This window comes from Dromiciops gliroides, chromosome 2 (genome assembly GCF_019393635.1).
Source record: "Dromiciops gliroides isolate mDroGli1 chromosome 2, mDroGli1.pri, whole genome shotgun sequence".
Classification (NCBI taxonomy): Eukaryota; Metazoa; Chordata; class Mammalia; order Microbiotheria; family Microbiotheriidae; genus Dromiciops; species Dromiciops gliroides.
In genome coordinates, this window is record NC_057862.1 from 442530423 (window position 1) to 442549782 (window position 19360).

The 19360-nt window shown below is 43.6% G+C and overlaps 1 protein-coding gene across 1 annotated transcript in view; it reads left to right on the top strand.

The window, feature by feature from the left end:
- Nucleotides 1-19360, top strand: part of LAMA5 (laminin subunit alpha 5) — a 225312-nt gene that overhangs the window by 104885 nt on the left and 101067 nt on the right. The window contains exon 5 of the mRNA XM_043980944.1: nucleotides 5439-5591. Within this exon, the coding sequence (XP_043836879.1) occupies nucleotides 5439-5591 (153 nt within the window). The remainder of the gene's footprint in view (nucleotides 1-5438; nucleotides 5592-19360) is intronic.

Genomic DNA, 19360 nt, shown 5'->3' on the forward strand with positions numbered 1-19360 from the left:
TGTTGACTCTGAGCTTCATCTTGAGCTTCCCATAAGTCTAAGTTCATGGAACATTGAATCATAGATTTTGAACTGGAAGGGACCTTAGAGATCGTTGAGTCCAACCCCCTCATACTGCAGATGAAGAAACTCAAACCTAAAGAGGTTAATAGTAAGTCAACAAATATATATTAAATGCTTACCATGTACCAGTCACTGTGTTAAGACCAAGAGATTCAAAGAAAGGCAAAAACATCGTTCTTTTTCCTCAATAAGGGGGCATGTAAAATACTGTACCTGCAAAATATGGACAGTGTAAATTGAAGGTGATCTCAGAGAGAAGGCAGGGCTAATAGTACTGAAAGGCTTCCTGTCGAAGCTTGGATCTGAGCTGAGTTGTGAAGACAGAAGCCTGGAGGCAGGGTCACAGAGTACTGGATGGGAGGAAAGTATAAGACAACTAGACAGGTAGGAAGATTCCCAGGTTGTGAAAGGTTTTAAATGTCAAAGAGTAATTTCCCCAAGTTCCTACAGTTTTTAAGTGTCCAAGGTGGGATTGGAGTCTAGGTCTTCGTGACTCCTAAGTTTAGCACACTGTCTACTGCACCAGGTAGAGCAGAGTGGTTTCTGAGGGGTGTGTTCTGTCTCAACATCCTCATTCAACTTTGTCATTCCTCTGTGATGTGTCCTGAGAGAGACAGAAAACATACACCCTATCCTTGAGCAGTTTGCAATAATTCACAGGTATGAAACAGTTAAGCATGCTGCTTTCCCTGTTCTGACACCAAAGAATTGATGGTACAGACAATCGGGGATTGTGGGGGTTCAGAGAAAGATGCCACTGTGGGTTGGAATAGTCAAGGAAGGCTTCTCAGAGTGGGTAGACTTTGAAGGATGAATAGGGTTAGGCTATATAGAGAAGACAAGCAGGAAGGAACTATTAGAGGAAAGACTTAGAATCAAGACAACCTAATTACATGTAGTGGGGAGGGAAGTGATGAGAAGCCTGGCCTGGCAGGATCCCAGATCAGAGAGAGGGGAATTGGTGGAGGCAGATGCAGACTAAGGTCTTGAATGCAAGGTTTCCTTGTTTCCTATGGGAAGCAGGTTTAGTTGCAGAGGGGCAGGGGAGGAATTTCAAGATTTCAGAAGTGGGTGAAGTCAGATGCTGAGTGAGCTCTTGGGAGCCCTTTGCACCAAGTCGATGAATCACCAAGGGGAAGTCCTTATCTGTAGCTGCTGCTTCCTTACAGCAGCCCTGGAGCTGGCAGAGCTAAGGGCTTTAGCTCTAAGATGTTCCTGGTGTAATGGCCCTTGGGGAATGTTCAGGGGCTGGAAGGGGGGAGGAAGGAGGCAGAGAATGGTGGGAAGGAATCCCAGGGTGGTGGGGGTGCAGCAGGAAGCGGTCAGACTTATCTTCATCACAAAGGTCTGTAATTATTGGAACTTAGAGCATATGTACCCAAATTTTCCCCAGCATCCATCTACTGGAGGGGAGGAGAAGGGGGGGGGGATTCTTTTGTTTCTGCTCTTCATTTGATCCTCACAGTACTCAGTGCAGTAAGCAGAGTAGGGATTATTCCTATTTTATACATGAAAAATCCAACACTGAGAGGGCCTCATGAAGCCAGCTATCAGAACTAGAGCCCAAGTCTCCTGACTCCTATTCCAGTATTCTTTCTTCTAGCTTCTAGCTGGAAACAGGGGCATTTGTCACCCTAGATTAGACATTTTGAACTCCTGCCTTTTGTTGTGGCCAGGTGTGGCAAAAGCCATTCCTTTGACCATCCTGCTATGTGTTCTGGGTTCCCCCCTACATTGGTGGGGTGCTCTGTGAATTCCCCCAACCTTATCCATCCTTTAAGGCAAAGCTTAAGTTAATCCTGTCTTGCTTGACTTGCAGTATCTAGTGATCTCTCTCTTATCTGCTTATTGTGTAATAATATCCATTGTGTAATAGAATCTATGCATTCTATCTCCCCAGCTAGATAAGGGAGATTTTATTTTCTTTATTTTCCCCTACCACCTGAATATACTGTAGGCAGTCAATAAAGTTTGAATGATTGATGGACAATACCTCGAACAATGGGGAGACTACATTTTCCTTCAGGGTCACCTTTAACACAGTGTGGCAGCAATGACTGGGAGTAGGTTAGGGAGGGGAGATAGAAAGGTTCTTTGCAACATGATCTGGGTCTTCTAAGTGCTTGATTGACATGGTTTGTTTTTTCTAAATTTCCAGTCCTGCTGGCTCTGGTTCCCTCTGCGTATCTGCCTTGCCTTTTTAGGGGGCTGGTCTCTGCAGAGAGGGGAGGGGAGAAATTTGGGCCATTTTTTTTCCTCTCGGTGGTTCATGTTGCCTAAGTCAAGAGTCAGAGGTAAGCAGCTGGCCCCAGGGCTGGAGTACACCTACAGTTATAAACTGTTTTCCTTCTCTTTGTCAAGTTGCTGAAAAGGAAATTTAATTTTCACCTTTTGTGGGACTAGATCAGGTCTGGGTTCTTCTAGAGGTGGTCCTGGCTTCCTGATGCAGCTCTCAGAGTCTTAACTGTAAGCGAAGACTGTGTACATACTTGTACCTTCCTCCATGGGCTTCTGGGAGGTGCTGCTGGGTAGTCCCTTTTCAGGGAGGACTTGAGTGCCTGGGACTTGTATCCTTGTAAATGTGGAGGGCAGATGATGTTTTTTGCAGGAAATCCACACATCTGGAGAGCCAGCTAAGCTCCTAGGCTGTGAGGACTAAATTGTGGACCAATCACACATCATCCTGTTTTCTTCTCTCACAGCTTCATGAGGGTGGGCTTTGCCTTTTCCAGTGAGATCAGGGGTTCTTAACCTATAGTCCACTGGGATAGAAAAAAAATACAACTTTATTTTCATCAACTTTTGACTGAAATTTAGAATTTCCTTCAAATATGAATGTAGGCAAAAACATTGTTCTGAGAATGGGTCTATAGGCTTTACCAGACTGGCAAAAGAGTCCATGATACAAAATAGGTGAAGAGCCCCTGAGCTGGACTGTCAGCCAGCTAGCAATTATTAAATGCCTACTATGTGCTGAGCACTGTGCTAAGTGCTAGGAATACAAAGAAAGGCAGAAATACTAAGCTTCCTGAGGGAAGAGCCATCTCTTCAGTGAACCTTCATTTCCTCATCTGTGACATGAACCAAAAGGACTCTTAGCGGTAAGGGGGAGGGGAGCAAATATATCCCTCCCTGTTCCCCTACCAATAGGTCTTCCCTTGTAACAAAGATTTTTTTTTTAAGTTCAGTAAATGCAATCTACAAATGTAGCTAACATGTCTGGCAGCATATACAATACCCATGATCTCCCACCTCATCCTCAAAAGAAGAGAGGTGACTTTTCTCATGTCTTCTTCAGAGGGCCAAGCGTTCATCAGAATTACATAATGTTTAGTCTCTAGAAGGACTTTTAGGGTCTTTTCCAGAACTAACTTTCTTGTCTTATAAGTCCCCCTCCACCTCTGACAGCTTCATTAGTGTCTCTTGTTTTTCCTATGGTTCTTAGTACTGATCCCACAATAGGTACTTAGTAAGTCTTGACCAGTATGTCTTTTAGCTTGTAGTTGAAGTGCCCCCCGCCCCAGCTTCTTTTCTCTAACTTCTCTGGCTGAGGCTAAGCCATTGGTGGTCTCTCCAAACCCTTACCCCTCTGCTCACCAAATGGGCCTCTGAATGGTTGATGTTCACCCCTAGCTGGGCCCCATCCATGTTGTAGATTTTTGCCAGATAAGGGGGAGATTATCAGCCACAATCACAGTGGAGGAGTGGCTGGTGCAGGGAAAATGAGAGACTTTCCTTTGACCTCTTCCAGGAGGCTTTTTGTTGTTTGAGATTGTAACATCTTAATTCGAGTTTCTCAGGAAACCATAATCCTCATTTGCTTTAGGAGAGAGCTCTGCTGCCCACAGACAAGGGGTGGCTGTGCTTGGCCAGGAAGTTTTAAAGGCAGATTGGAGATTAGGCACTTTGTAGATATTAGTACTAGTTTTTTCCACCTGAGTAAACAGTATCTTCTAGTTTTCCCCAGAAACCATTTCCCCCTCTTTTAAAGAGTCACTGTCTTGGGTGGTGAGCATTCAGGCTTAGCTCTCTATGTATAGAGGTGAGGGAAGTGAGATAAAGACCCTGGGAAGGTAATTATTTGCCAGTGTCTGAGTATTGGCGTTAACTACCACTGGAGAGCATCCAGTGAATGTCTCATAAAAACTGCTTTTGAATCTTGAGATTCTCAGCCCAGGGTCCCCTGGCATGGTATGTGAAATCAGTCTCCTGGAGGATAAGTTTTTACGAAGTGACCATGCCTGCACTTTAGTTTCTGGCAAGAATTAATGATTGACTTTTGATATTGCATCTAAAACAAGACCAGAATTCCTATCTTATAGACTCATGAATCACAGAATGACAAAGCTAGATGTGACCATCTAAATAAACTCTTTCATTTTGCAGATGAGGAGACTGAGAGGAGAAATACTGATGTGCTCAGGGTAACACATTGAGGCCACACAGAATCAAGGTCTCCAGCCTTTGATTCCAGTGTACTTTCCAAACTATCACGAACCCCTTTATCTCTACACTGTACATGAATGCAAGTGAATGTACATTTTTTCTTTGGTAGGGATGTTTACAAACAGGTAGAGTGGATGGCCTTTGGGCTTTTTGTCCCTTGGACCATGAAGCAAAAACATTTATGGAAAACTGTTTCAATCAACATGTTAAGTGAAAATTAACTCTAGGGAATTTATTTGGCATTGTGACAAATGTGCAGTCAGTCAACAAGTCCTTCCCAAATTCCATGTACCAGGCTTTGTGGCTAGCTGTGTTATTTAGTAGTTAAGAAAAAGTATCATGATCCTTGCCCTCAATGAATCCCAAAGCTACTTATGGCTAGGGTTTTCTTTACCTTTGGGGGGGGGTTAGGACCTGTCTGGTTAAACCTATGAACCTCTTTTCATGATAATTACAATAGTTAGCTTTAATATAGTTCTGTAAATTGCTGTAAATATATTATCTCGATTGATCCTCACTACCACCCTATGAGGTTATTATCCCCATTTTCTAGCTGAGGAAACGATTATTTACAGAATTATATTTTAAAATACAGTTACTTTTTCTGTAAAATGGCAGTCATAATGCTTGTTCTACCTTCCTCAAAGGAGTGTTGTAAGGCAAGTGCTTTGTAAGCCTTAGAGCAAGTCATTATCTTTATTGCCTAGCCTGCTTACCTCACAGAGTTCTTGCAAGGATCACATAAGGTTAAGGTCAGTTCCTAAGGGAATAATGGATGAAGGTACCTGACTGTGTCAGTGTGGGATACTTGTAGAGCTATTCAGCATTTTTAGGGTGGAAGGGGAAGTTGATGATGGGGGGAGCTTTGTGGTGCTCAGGGATCAAATCCCCTCTTCTGGTTTCTGTCTGACCATTTTCCTCACCCCTAGGGCCAATACTGTGATATCTGCACATCGGCCAACATCAACAAGGCTCATCCCATCACCAATGCAGTGGATGGAACAGAACGATGGTGGCAGAGCCCTCCACTCTCCCGTGGTTTGGAGTACAGCGAAGTCAATGTCACCCTAGACCTGGGCCAGGTAAGACCAAGGAGGCATCTCCCCTCGTTGAGGCCAGGGTTGATTAGCACAAAACCAACTTCTTTCCAGACCCAGGATCCCTGCTTGGGCACATGTTTGGGAAGTCAGGGAACCAGCTGCAGTTCAATTCTAGCCTGCTGTTTCATGCTTTATGCCCTCTGAAGGATTCAGCATTTGACTAAGGAGGAATCTGGCATTTCTCTTCCTCCCCCATCCCTTGGGTGGACTGCAGCCTGTAGCCTGCAAGACTGTTTTCTCCTTAGGGAGAAGAGGGATGTTTGTTCAAACCTCCCATGCCTCGAGAAAAAGTTCAGACAACACCCTTCTCCCTCTTCCCCAACCTCCTCCTAATTCTCCTATAGCTTCCCTGGGATTTTGTTGACTTGATTAAGGCTCTGCAGCCTGGGACTTGTTTTTCTTCCTTCTGCCTTAGCAGGAATCTCTCCTGCTCCCATCTCCTTGAAAGCATAGCTTAGCTCCCTGCTTGGCATGCTGTAAGTGGTCAGCACACATGGCCAAATTGGCTGGCTGAGGTGAAGAACTGTACTGCACCAGAGTTATCTGTTCTCTGGCAAAAGGGCAGATGCTAGCCTTCCCCTCCTCCCCTCTTTGAGGTATGAAGGCAGCTGTCCTGAAGCTGTTATGACTTTGAGTGGGGAGAGCTTGGCCAGAGCTTTGGGTACAGTGCTGCACGTCCCCCTACTATGAGGGGAAAGGGGAGGGGTACTGGGAGAACACTCCCCTACTGTATGAGGAAGGAGAACTTGGCTGAAAGCCCTGGGTACAGAGCCTGCTGTCACCACCAAAAGATGTTACCCCCACTCATTTGCTCCACCCTTTCACCTCCATCTGACCACTGGCCTATCCTTTATCACAACTTTAATGGACTCTTATGGTACAGACTTGGCTATAGTTTTTCTGGAAACTGGATGAGACCCCAGGGAAATGACAAGTGGCAACAGATGGAATGCAAGAGGGGGAAGGTGGGAGGGGGACCAGCCTGGGGCAATTGGAAGAGCAGAGGCGGAAATTCCAGAGATACCTGTATTGAGGGGCTCAGGTGAACCTAGTCTATGAGTAGCTGGGGCACAGGCAACAAACCTGTTGGGGCCTCTGGGAGCCAAGTTCTTTACTACAAAGTATGTCTGGGTTTCACTGTCCTGGCTGCCTTCCTTGGGCTGTTCTGTTATAATTTGGAAGGATCACCTGGTAAGTAACTTGGAGCTCCCCCAATAGGACACCCCCCTCCCAATGAGGCAACTCTGTCTAAACTACTTCTAACTTTAAGATAGTGTGGGTAGGACTGTTCTCTCTCCAGTCTTCCTTCACAGTCTGACAGATTGCTCTTCCTAAAGTATCTTTCTGAACATCCTTCCCTTGCTCAAAATCTCTCAGTGGCTCCCCATTACCCAAAAGACCAAGTTTGAAACCTTCATCTTGACAATGAAAGTCTTCACAATCTGGGCCTACATTACATATCACCAGCACATGATTGCTCTTTCTCCTACCAAATTGTTAGCTCCCTAACTGTAGGACAAGACAGGCTAGGTGCTCAGTGGGCACTAGACAGTTAAAAGGCAGCTCATTAAAATAAAAAGATTCCATCTGAGTGTAGTTGGGTCAGGAAAGATTAGGAGTCAAAAGCACTGAGTTCTAGTCCCAGTTTTGCCTTTCTCATTGTGTAATCTTGAGCAGGTCATCCCTTCTTTGGGCTTCGGTTTCTCTGAGTAAGATTTCTTTGAATTCTGGCATAGCTAGGGAAAGAAGGAAATATGGTCCTTGCTTTTGGGCCTCCCTTCTCTTCTCTGTAAAATAAGGGGTCTGAATTAGATGATCTATAAGGCTCCTTCTGGTACTGATATTCAGTGAATCAGTAGCAAGGAAATATACTTCCTTCATCAAGTTTCTTTGCCTCATTCTGTCCATTCTCCATTCTGTCTGTCTCCTTTCAGTAGCTATTCCCTCTACCTATCCAGACTGAACAGAGTATGTGTCCTTCATCTTGGGTGATTCATCTTTTCCCTCTCCTGGCCAATCTAGGCTCCTGGCCTAAATTGGTAAGAAGAGGAGAAAAAAGTTTCAGCCCTTGACAAGAGAATTGGGATGGAGTGGAAAGTAGAGTTGAGAGCTCCAGCTACTTTGTTTAGAAAAGGGTGGGGGAAAGACAGTAGTGGAATGCAAATTTGGGAGTTAAGGTCCATACTTGAGTGGCAAGCATGATATGTATGTATGTGTATATAAGTGTATATACACAGACACATGTATATGTATGTGTTTGTATGTATGTATGTCTTTGATGTGGAAGTGTGTGAGAGAGGTATGTGATTCTGATGTTTGGATCAAAGGGCTATATAGATTGAGTGGCAAGGGACCTTTGAGGCCTTTGAATCTATCTTTCTCATTTTCAGATAAGGAAACTGAGGCATAGAGTTTAAGTGACTTGCCCAAAGCTACATAAGTAAGTAGCAGAGCTGTCTTAGGATTGTTGTGAGGATCAAATGAATTCATATAAGTAAAGCACCTTGAAAACCTTAAAGCATATATAAATGCTATATAAATACTATTATTAATACCAATCAAATCAATAAGGATTTATTGAACTTAACTATGTTCAAGGCACTCTACTTGGCTCTCAGGATACACATGCAGGAATAAAAATCAGTTATTGCCCTTAAGGGAGATATAACCTATAAATAGATAAGTAAATGCAAGGTAATTTTAGGAGGGAGATGACAATGACATCCAGGGTGGAATCAGCAAAGATTTCACCTAAGCCTGGAAGGAAAATAGGGATTCTGTGCATACATCTGGAGGTTATTTGTACACTTGGAGTATTTGCTGGGGGCTTCGTTAGCATCTGTGTGACCACAGATTGGATCTTTAGGTTCAAGCCCTGAAAGACTTCATAGTGAGGCAGAAAATAACAGGGATTGGTCATGCTAGTCATGCATGCTTGGTTGACTGATAAGGGCCAGCCCTTGAGAGGGTCACAAAGTGAGAGAGATATCAATATTTCCCTCTTTTTGCCTTATTGAGCCTCATATGTGAGTCTGGCAATAAACACAGCAGGGATCTTGTACCCCCTGTGGCTCCTGGGCTGGTTTGTCATGATGGGCATTTCAATGTGAGCCCCAGCTTTCATCATAATTAATATTTGGTGGTGGAATATGTAGCTCATCCATACTCCCTTGCCTAGGGGGCTCTGGGATCTGTAGAAAACCTTGAGCCCATGGAACATCCTAATTGAGAGATTAGTATATTGATTGAGCAATGAAGTATTTATCAAACTCTTACCATGTGACATCCCTGCGTTTGGTTGTGCTATTGGGAATACAGGACAGATGGTTTTCTGTCCTCAGAGAGCTATGATAGGGAAACAAGTCTAAAACCCAGGGAGCTAAAAATGATGTAAGCCAGGATAGAATGTGTGGAAGGCAGGTGCTGTGGGAAATCAGAGAAGGGTGAGCTTTGCATGTGCAAGCTGGGTTAGGCAAAGGCTTGGCCTTGCTGGTTGACAGTCAGAATGTGCTCTGTTGATGTGGTGAGGGCCACTTTCAGGGTCAGTGTGTGCCCTCTGTCTGCCTAACCAGATTTACATACTGACATTGCCTCACAGCTTACTTTCACATCCTGTCTAATGTCTGATATACTTTTTATGTCTGAGCTAAAAGTTTCTATCTACCTTTTGGTTTTTGGGGGTGTTTTGTTTAGTTTTTTTTTTTTTTAAAGAATAGGCTCCTTTTGGGAGAATTTTATGGATCTGTATAGTGGAGAATTTCACAGCTGAATTCTGCCCTAATAAACTCATGAGACCTCTCTTCCCTCTACCTCTCCAGCTCCCAGTAGAAGTAAGTATGTGTAGACTGTGTGTTGAGCCTCAAATCCATCATTTGTTCTTCAGTGTTTAAAAGAAAGAGAGATTTTTGTTTGTCTGTGGTTCTATAGGTGTTAGCTTGCTTAGAGGCAGATGGCTGGATGATATAACCTCTGAGGTTATTTGATCCCAAATTTAGATCATTAGGCTTCAGGGATTTTTAATGACCTTGCTCCCCCTAAATAGAAATTATACAAGAATCTTTTTATTGTTGACTTTGGGAGTAATAGGGAGGTAGAGGAGTATGGAGAAGCATTGTGCTATGGTAGGCAAGGGACAACTAGGTGGCACAGCAGATGGAACACTGGGCCTAAACTCAGGAAAATCAGAGTTCAAATCCTGCCTCAGACACTTACAGGCTGTGACCCTGGGCAAGTCATTAAACTCTGTTTACCTCGGTTTCCCCAACTGTAAAATGAGGATAACAATTAATTACACCTACCTCACAGAGTTGTTGTGAGGATCAAATGAGATAATATTTGTAAGGTACTTTGCAACATTCCTGGCAAGTAGTAGATGCTTAGTAAGTGTTTATTTCCTTCATTTCTAGTAGAAAAAGCACTAAATTTAGAGTTTCATTCTCAGCTCTGCTCCCTACTATCTTATATATGCTGTTATACTATTATTATCCTATACTACCTATCCCTACTACCTACTAACCTTTAGCAAATCATTTTCCATCTTTGGTGCTTCCTCATTTTCTCTATCTGTAAAGTGATGTTGTTAGACTACAGATGATCCCTAAGGCCCTTTCTAGCTCTAAATCTATGTTTTTCATATCAAAAGAAATGAGCTTGGGCTTGTTTGGAAGACACAGACTGACATTAGCATTGGGAGACTAGACTGACATAATTCATCTGTCCATCAACAAAAATTATTAAGTACCTACTGTGGGGCCTACAGTCATGTTAGGTGCTTTGGGAACCACAGAAGTTTATGTTATAGACCCTGCCCTGCAATATCCCTTTGTGGGAGGCTTGTCTCTCTCAATTTTTTTTTTTTGTGGGGCAATGGAGGTTAAGTGACTTGCCCAGGGTCACACAGCTAGTAAGTGTCAAGTGTCTGAGGCTGGATTTGAAGTCAGGTACTCCTGAATCCAGGGCCGGTGCTTTATCCACTTTGACACCTAGCAGCCCCCCTTGTGTCTCTGTTTAAAAAAAAGTGAACGTATAGTACAAGACATTTTGTTCAGTGCCCAGACAGGCCAGGGAAAGCTTCCTGGAGAAGGTGGGAATTAGCTGAATAACAAAGGATGGATAAGATATGGCTAGAGAACAGGCTCAGACTGGGGAGCAGTATTATCAAAGGCATAGAAATATAAGTTCCCTGTACACATTTGGGAACCAGTTTGAGATTTGGGGCTGGAAAGTGACATATTAAAGTAGATTAATAAGGCACTATGCTGTAGGATAGTGGACAGAGGGATACTCTGGAGGCCAGGCTATCAGTCTGGTAGGGAAGAGCACTAGATTTGGAATTAGGAGGTCAGGGTTCAAATCCAAGCTCTCTACATGTAGGTGACCTTGAGTCAATTACTTAACCCTTTTTCATCTCACTTTCCTCATCTTTAAAATGTGAATGTTTGACTAGATGACCTAAAGGCTTTGCCAGCTCCCAATCTTTGACAAGTCTCTTCCAGCTCTGTGACCTAAAAAGTCACGAGCAGGAGCTGACCTCCAATGGTGGTCATGGATTAGGAAAGAGAACGAGGGGGTATGAGGGACATGTAGGGGTAGAATGGACAGGTCTTGGTGACTGACTTAGATGTGCTGAAGATGTTTCTTAAAACCCTGCCCTGACAGCCTCCATCCTGGGCTCAGTCAGAGGGAACTTTCGCTGAGCTGGTAGGTTATTGCTTCTCAATCATGCTGGGCTGGGTTGGCTGGGAAGAGGAGGGAGGGGAGGAAGCCTTGGCTGAGTGCTTCACAATGGCCTGTCTCCATGGTGATCCCAGGGTGACTAGAGCAGGTGGGCATGGAGCCACTGGAGGGGGGAGGGGACAAGGGAGAAGCTGGTAGGGCCAGACAAGGCCTGTCCTAGCCTTTCCTGACAGCCCACCTTACTGGTTGACATTATAGCCCGGAGACAAGTCTTTCTTTCTTTTTTCTTTTTTTGTTTGTTGCACACAATAAAGACTGACAGGATATTGGGAACGTTACTTGGGAAACTGGAGGGATGGAAGGAAGAATCATGAGATTGAAAGAGGCCTGGCCTGGGTGATAAGAGACCTGAGATCTAGTCTTGAGTCAGCTCCTGATGTGCTGGGGGATATTAGGCAAGTCCCTAGGTCTCCATCTCCCATTCAGTAAAAAGAAGTGGGTTGGATGAGATCAGGAGTTCTTATGGACCCTTGATACTCTGGGGAAGCCCATGGATCTTTTTTTTTTTTTTCAGAATAATATTTTAAAATGCATAAAGTAAATACATTAAGTAAAAAACATCAGATAACTAAGGAAACAAGTTATATTGAAATATAGGGATTGAATTATTTTAAAAACAAGTTTGAGGTGGGGCAGCTAGTTGGTGCAGTGGATAAAGCACCAGCCCTGGATTCAGGAGGATCTGAGTTCAAATCTGGCCTCAGACACTTGACACATACTAGTTGTGTGACCCTGGGCAAGTCAGTTAACCCTCATTGCCCTGCAAAAAAAAAAAAAAAGAATTAAAAACAAGTTTGAGGTCTGCAGGTTAAATAAAAACAAAACACAAAACCTGGATTGCATGATCTCTAAGGTGATTTTCAGTCCTTCCATTCTAGGATCATTTCCTTGGTTAGATTTGAGGGTTTGAAGACTATTTTCTACCTGAGTCCTTCAGAGAATCTTCAGCTGAGCCTTCACCTCCGTTAATGGGTAGAGCTGCTGGCTTGGAACAAAAGGAGCTTGCAATCTCACATGCTTGAATTTAGTTCAGAAAGTCTGAACTGATGCCTCTAGTGTCCCTGGCCCCTGGTGAGGATCAGGGAGAGGGTAAATTAGAAAGAGACAGCTGTGTAATTAGAGGAACAATGCAAAATGGGATATAACCCAATGTCAAAGTGTGTGGTTATGGATAGCTAATGCTGTGGGTGGTCAGGAAGCTGGGAGAGAGTACTGGGGAGCTGGGGCGGACAGTGGGGAGGCTTCTTGGAAGAGGTGGGACATCAGCTTGTCCTTTAAACATTGATGGGGTAGGATTTGGCTGCAGGAGGGCATTCCAGGTGGTGGTAGGATGGGTATGGCTGTAAGAGTAGACACAGAGATAGAAATGAGCTTGGCATTAGCTAGGGGTGGGGGAACATTAGGAGGTAAATTGAAGTGAGATTTTTAGAGGGTCTTGAATGCCAAGCCTTGTGGCTCTGAAAACAATGACCTGGTTTTGGGGGCTTTGGAGAGAGCAGGCCTGGTAGGCAGGTGACTTTTTTGTGGGGGGAAGAGCTCAGGAAAAGTGAAGATAAAAAAAGCCTAGAGTGAAGGGGTGAATTGTAGCCAGAGAGGGAGGGGTCCATAAAGGCAAAGACCTGAAGCTTTCCAGAGTTGGGTGGGTGAAGAACTGGGTTTTAGGGGTGGGGCGGGCATTGGGGAGCCTAGTAGCAGGTAAACAGGAGCTTTCCTGGAAGGGAAATATCTCTGTGTGCTCTGGGAAGCCAGCTGGAAGCCAGTTTGACAAATTACTCATGCTAAGCAAGTTGTAACTGATTTTTACCTCCTTGGGTCACAGGATTTTTCACTCCTGGGGATGAAGTGGTTTCCTGAGATGTAGATTTCCAGAGGAAATTCCAACTTTGATCTCCTTTCTTTTTAGGAAAGGCAAACTCTTCCCCCTTTCCCTTTCTTTCAAAATCAGTAAGTCTTTATCAAGTATTTCCTGTACCCAACCCTAGGCTAGGTTCTGTGGGGAAGATGGGAGCAGAGCTAGAACTGATATAGCACTTTGAGGTTTGCAAAGTGCTTTACATATTCTGTCTCTTTGATCCTCACAACCCTCTTAGGAAGTAGGTGCTATTATTACCTCTTATTTTACAAATGAAGAACCTGAGGCACAAAGAGGCGAAATTACTTGTCCAGGGTCACACAGGTAATAAGTGTCTGAGGCAGGATTCAAATTTAAATCTTCCTGATTCCAAATCTAGCACTATCCATTGTGCCACCTAGCTGCCTTAAAAGAGAAGACACTATCCTTGTCCTTGGAGAGCTTAAAGCCCAGCCAGGAAAATGGGACTCCCACATGCAACAGTTAATAGAGAATCATGGACAGAGCTACCTGTGTGGCAGTGAGTGTATTAATTCTATGGATATATGGAACAGGGAAAAAACAGGGTGGGCTGGGCTAGTCAGGGAAGAGTTCATGGAGCAGGTAGTGAAGCTTAAAGTTAGGGTCCCTCTGCTTGGGATGTTTCTGAACAGTCTTTTTCAAGGGTAGTTGCTCTGAGGAGGGTTCAGATCTCTAGTTTTTCTTTGCCTCAAGCTATAAATTTTGCCTTTGCTCCCAGGCTATTCCTGCCCTCCTCCCACTTCTCTTCCTGGAGAAGCTTGGAAGCTGGACTTTCTTCCCTGACTCTTCTGAGACTACCTTCTATCTCTACCCTGTCTACCCCAGTTGAACCATCTTGCCAGTTTCCCCAGAAGGCAACCTGGTAGGCACCTAGACATCTGGATGGTGCCCTTGAGCCTTCTTTAGGGTGAGTGAGAGGCAGAGTTCCCTGCATTCTGGTGGTTCTTGAGTACAACCTTCATTGCCCTTCCTTCCTCACTTAGAGTTATGAGGGAGGGAGAGGTTTTGGGGGATGGGAGATTCCAACAGGATGTTGAAGCCCTCAGGCTGGGGAGGGGGAAAGGGAAGGAGTGCCCACCTCAGGTGGCTTGCTGCCAAAGCTCTTTGTTCTGAGAGCTTGAGAAGCGGATACCTGTAATGAAATGGGTACTGGGAGCCAGGAGTACTTCCTTGCTGCTTACAGTGACTGAGTGGTGAGTGTAGGGAATGAACTGGTGGGGGTTGGGGCAGGACCTAGTTGTAGCTGGTAGAGAATAGGAGGTAGACAGATAGAGGCAGGAGGAGGTTCAGCTTTACTCCCAAAGAGAGCCCCTCCCCCCAGTCTTAGAAAAAGGGTGAGATAGAACATACCCTTAGAAAATGGGCATAGAAAGAAACACCTACCAAGAAACTTCCTGATGAATCAATAATACAAACTGTAGCTAAGGGGACATAGTTAAATAAGGCTATACACTAATTATCATGGAAGGCTTCCTGGGAGAGGCAGAGAGACAGGGACAGGGAGATGATAAGAATAAACCACATTTTTATAGCTTTAAAAAGTGCTTTCCTCAAAGGAATGCCCATCAATTGGGGAATGGCTAAACAAGCTGTGATATATGATGGTGATGAAATATTATTGTGTCATAAGAAATGACAAGCAAGATGATTTCAGAAAGGCCTGGAAAGACTTGTATGAACTGATATATAGTAAAGTGAGCAGAACAAGAGAACATTGTGCACAGAGACAGCAATATTGTTTGATGAAGAATTGTAAATGACTCAACTATTCTCAACAATACAATGATCCAAGACAATCCCAAAGGACTATTGATGAAACATACTATCTACCTCCAAAGAAAGAACTGATATTGATGGAACACAGACTGAATGAAGCATGCTATTTTTCACTTTCTTTCATTTTTTTCTTTTATTCAAGTTTTCTTATACAAAATGACTAATATTGGGACCAGCTAGGTGGTGCAGTGGATAAAGCACCAGCCCTGGATTCAGGAGGTCCTGAGTTCAAATTTGGCCTCAGACACTTGACACTTACTACCTGTGTGACCTTGGGCAAGTCACTTAACTCTCATTACCCCACCCCCAAAAAATTACTAATATGATAATGTTTTACATAATTGTACATGTAGAACCCATATCTGATTGCTTACCACCTCAGGGAGGGGGGAGGGGAGGGAAGGAAGGAGGAATAAAAAATGGAACCCCAAACTATAAATACAAATTATTATTACTTTAAAATAAATAAATGAACAAAAAAAACCCTAAAGTGCTTTCCTTATAACACTTTGAAGTAGTACACTGTACAAGTATTTTTTCAGGGGCAGCTAGGTGGCACAGTGGATAGAGCACCAACCCTGGAGAGGAGTTCAAATCTGGCCTCGGACACTTAACACTTACTAGCTGTGTGACCCTGGGCAAGTCATTTAACCCCAATTGCCTCACCAAAAACAAAAACAAAAAACAAGCATTTTTCCATTTAACAGCTCAGGAAGCTTGCATTTCAGGGGTTAAATGTTTCAGGGGTTAAATGACTTATCCATAGTTACATCTCTAGTAAGTGTCAGAGCTAGGATATACACCCAATGTATCTTTCACTTTACAGTACTGTGTCTGATGTTGTATGTTGAGTCCAGGACAGCATGTTTGGGGAGGCTTCATAATCAGACAGAAACATCCCCCAGGATTTTGAAGCAGGACCCATGAATTTGAGTCCTGACCCATGTAACTTTTGGCACATTTCTGAACTTGAGTCTGTGTTACCTCTTCCACAAACACTGGACCATTAATAGTCTCAAGGCCATCTCTCCCTCCTAGGCAGGACTGAACTTTTGAGACTGCTGGGCTGTAGAAATTAATAGGATCCAAAACTAGAAAGGAACTTAGAGATGATCTATTCCAGTGATGTCAAACTCAGATAGAAATGGGGTCATTAATCTATATATAAGGATCCCTGTGGGCTACATATTGACTTAGTTTTTAAAATGTAGTATTATCTGTTTTGTTATATTTTAATTTATTTTATTAGATACTTCTAGTTACATTTTTCTCTGGTTTGCCCACACTGGGAAGTGTGGTGGGCTATGTGTTTGACACCTCTGATCTAGTTCAACTGGTTATTTTACAGATAAGAAACTGAGGATAAATGACTTACCCAAAGTAATAAAAGGCAGAACCAGAATTTGAACTTGGGTTAGCATAATCCAGTGTTCTTTGTGCTACATTGTTCTGTTACTCTTTAGAGGAAACTGATAAAGAACTACTTTAATATTGCATTTGAAAAGTTTTAAAGTGTTTTTTTTTTCTGTCATCTTAACAGTTCCAGAAGGGTGGGGAAGGGAAGGATCATTCCCATCTTGCAAATGAAGAAACTGAGTCCCAAAACAGTAAAGCATATTTCTCAAAGTCTTAGACAAGTTTAGGGGCTCTTATTGATGGTCAGCAGTTGGGAGTGGAAGGAGGTATAGCCACTCCATGCTTCCTCTGGCTTTCTTTTGGTGGGGCACTGGTTGGTGGGACAGACCACAGGGGAAGGAGACTTCACTGGTGATTCAGTGGGTGGTGTTTCCTGAGTCCTAACATCCAGTATCCTAGAGCTTCTTTTTCTTGAAATAGGAGGGGTTTTTTCTTACTTTTACCTCATTTTCATTTCCTTTCTTAAGAGGTTTGAAGGGAGGGAGGTCAGCAAGACAGTAGATTTAGAACAACACATCTTGTGATTGGATTTGAAAGTTTTGAACACAAAATTATGGAGTTCAATACCCCAAAAGGAGGCCCCTCAGTAAGACTTAGCCCCATCCCTCTTCCACTTGAAGACCTTTTCCTGCATCCCCAAACAGCCTATCCTGTTTTTGGACAGTTCTTTTATCTCACACAGTGCCTTACACAGAATAGGTACTTCAGGAATTGAGAACATTTTCCCCTTCCTTATAGCTGAAATCTTCCTCTCCACAATCCTTTTAAAGTGGTGCTCCTAGTTCTATTGTTTGAGTCTAAGCAGAACAAATAGTCCTTCCACATGAGAACACTTTAGATACTTGAAAACTACCCTCATGTCTCCTCATATTGTGCTTTATACACACAGCTAAACTTTTTATCATTCCCAATTTATTCATCCTGGCAAACCTCCTTCCTGGATGTGCCCCCAACTTGTTCAGCTTCTTAAATTGTGGTACCCAAAGTTGAACATATTATTCTGCTGATGTCCTCTGATCAGGACAGAATGTATTCATGCTATTCCATCTCCTAATGGCCACTCTTTTTCTGTTAACATGGCTTAAAATTGTATTAACTCTTTTGGCCACCTTTCCTTCTCTACCCCCACCTTTAGCCCAGGAAGGGGGTGCCTTAGAGGTAAATGTCAATCTCTGTAGGGAAAGTAGGGCTTGGAATCAACATAATCACTTACCCCCAAAAAGGCCCTCTGAGGCCATGTGACTTCTTTTGGGGGAGTGGCCCTGGGCCTGGGAAGGGAAAAGCCCAGTAGTGTAAGTTTTACCTTTCCCCCTCCTCCTCTGCCACCCCAAGCAACCAGTACCCTTTCATTTGTCTTCCCTATCTCTGGTGTGGCCGGAAGGGCCTGGCTGTGACTCTCATTTCCTGGGATGATGAATAGACCGGCCTCCCTCTGATTAGCTCAGATCTTCCGCTGCAGGGAAAGTGGTGTTCCGGCCTCCTGGGAGGCTGAGGTGCTGCTGGGAGGGCCAGTTGTTTTTTCCATACTAGGCTACCTTATAACAATCAGTAATTCCTGTCTTACTTTATGTAATCCTATAACCTTTAAAGGAGAAAGTGTGGCATAAAAGATAGCAAGCTGGTCTCAGACTCAGGAAAACCTGGGTTCAAGTCACACATTTGACATATATCTATTTTTTTTTGTTTGTTTTTTGTTTTTTGGCAGGGCAATGGGGGTTAAGTGACTTGCCCAGGGTCATACAGCTAGTAATTGTCAAGTGTCTGAGGCCGGATTTGAACTCAGGTACTCCTGAATCCAGGGCCGGTGCTTATCCACTGCGCCACCTAGCCGCCCCTGACATATATCTATAAAGATATCATAATGTGCAGCATTGGGAGGGACACTGATGAAATAACAGATTTGATTTTTAAAACGGACAAAAAATCCACCCTCTTTTAAAGACCTTGCCTAACTGTGGTCTTATTGGTTCTTCACAATGACCCTGTAAGATGAGTAGTCACATCTTTAATTCCACCCCACCTTGGAAATGCCTTTTTTTTTTCTTGTATCCTCACCTGGGCTTGTGTCTGTCTTGATGCTGGGATTCTTCTGTATGGTCCTTGGTTAAGCATTCACCAGTGAGATGCTGAAATCAGTTGTTTGGCTCTGCTGTTTATGGTGCTAACAGGTCAATTGTATCCAAAACAATTTCAGGGATTGGGAGGGGATTCAACTTTAATTCAGGTGAAGTGAATGAGTGTTAGGGTTCTTTGAAAACTTTGATGTGGTGTCTTTAGATGGTGGATTCGTCTGTCAGTGTCAACTTCTTAGTATAGTGATCTTATAGGCTATGTTCTCTTATAGAATGTATTGTTAGGAGTGAATGGGGACTGGGAATAGTGGGGAGACACCTAGAACTATAGCCAGAGGAACTAGATTCAAATCCTTCCACCTCTATCCTTACTACCTGTGTGGCAGCCTCTCTGGGCATCAGTTGTTGTATCAGTAGACTGAAGGAGTTGGCTCTTTGAGGTCCTTTCCAGTTCTAAGGCTATGATCTTAGGGTCCTCATTTAACAGAAGAGGAAGATACAGAGGCCTAGAGACAGGTAGTGACTTGCCCAGAGTCAGGACTGGAGCCCAGGTCTCATGAGGAGCAATCCTACTATTTCATACTGTTTTCTCCTGCCTAACTGCAGGGATGGTGGGGTGGGGAGGAGAAGAGAGAAGCCATCTGGGGAAGAGAAATAGAAGGTGATAAGGGAGGGATGGGTCAGGATCATGGCTTCTTGAGGCACAAAATAATTATGAATTGAGAACTGTTGTTTTTGGCTCACTGGTTCAGGCATTTTTGAAACTTTGGCTACATTCAGTGTGACAACATCTCACAGTTATATGGTACTTTATGGTTTACTAATCCCTTTTCCTTCACATTGTCTCTGTAAGGGAGATAGTCTGAGTATTTGTACCC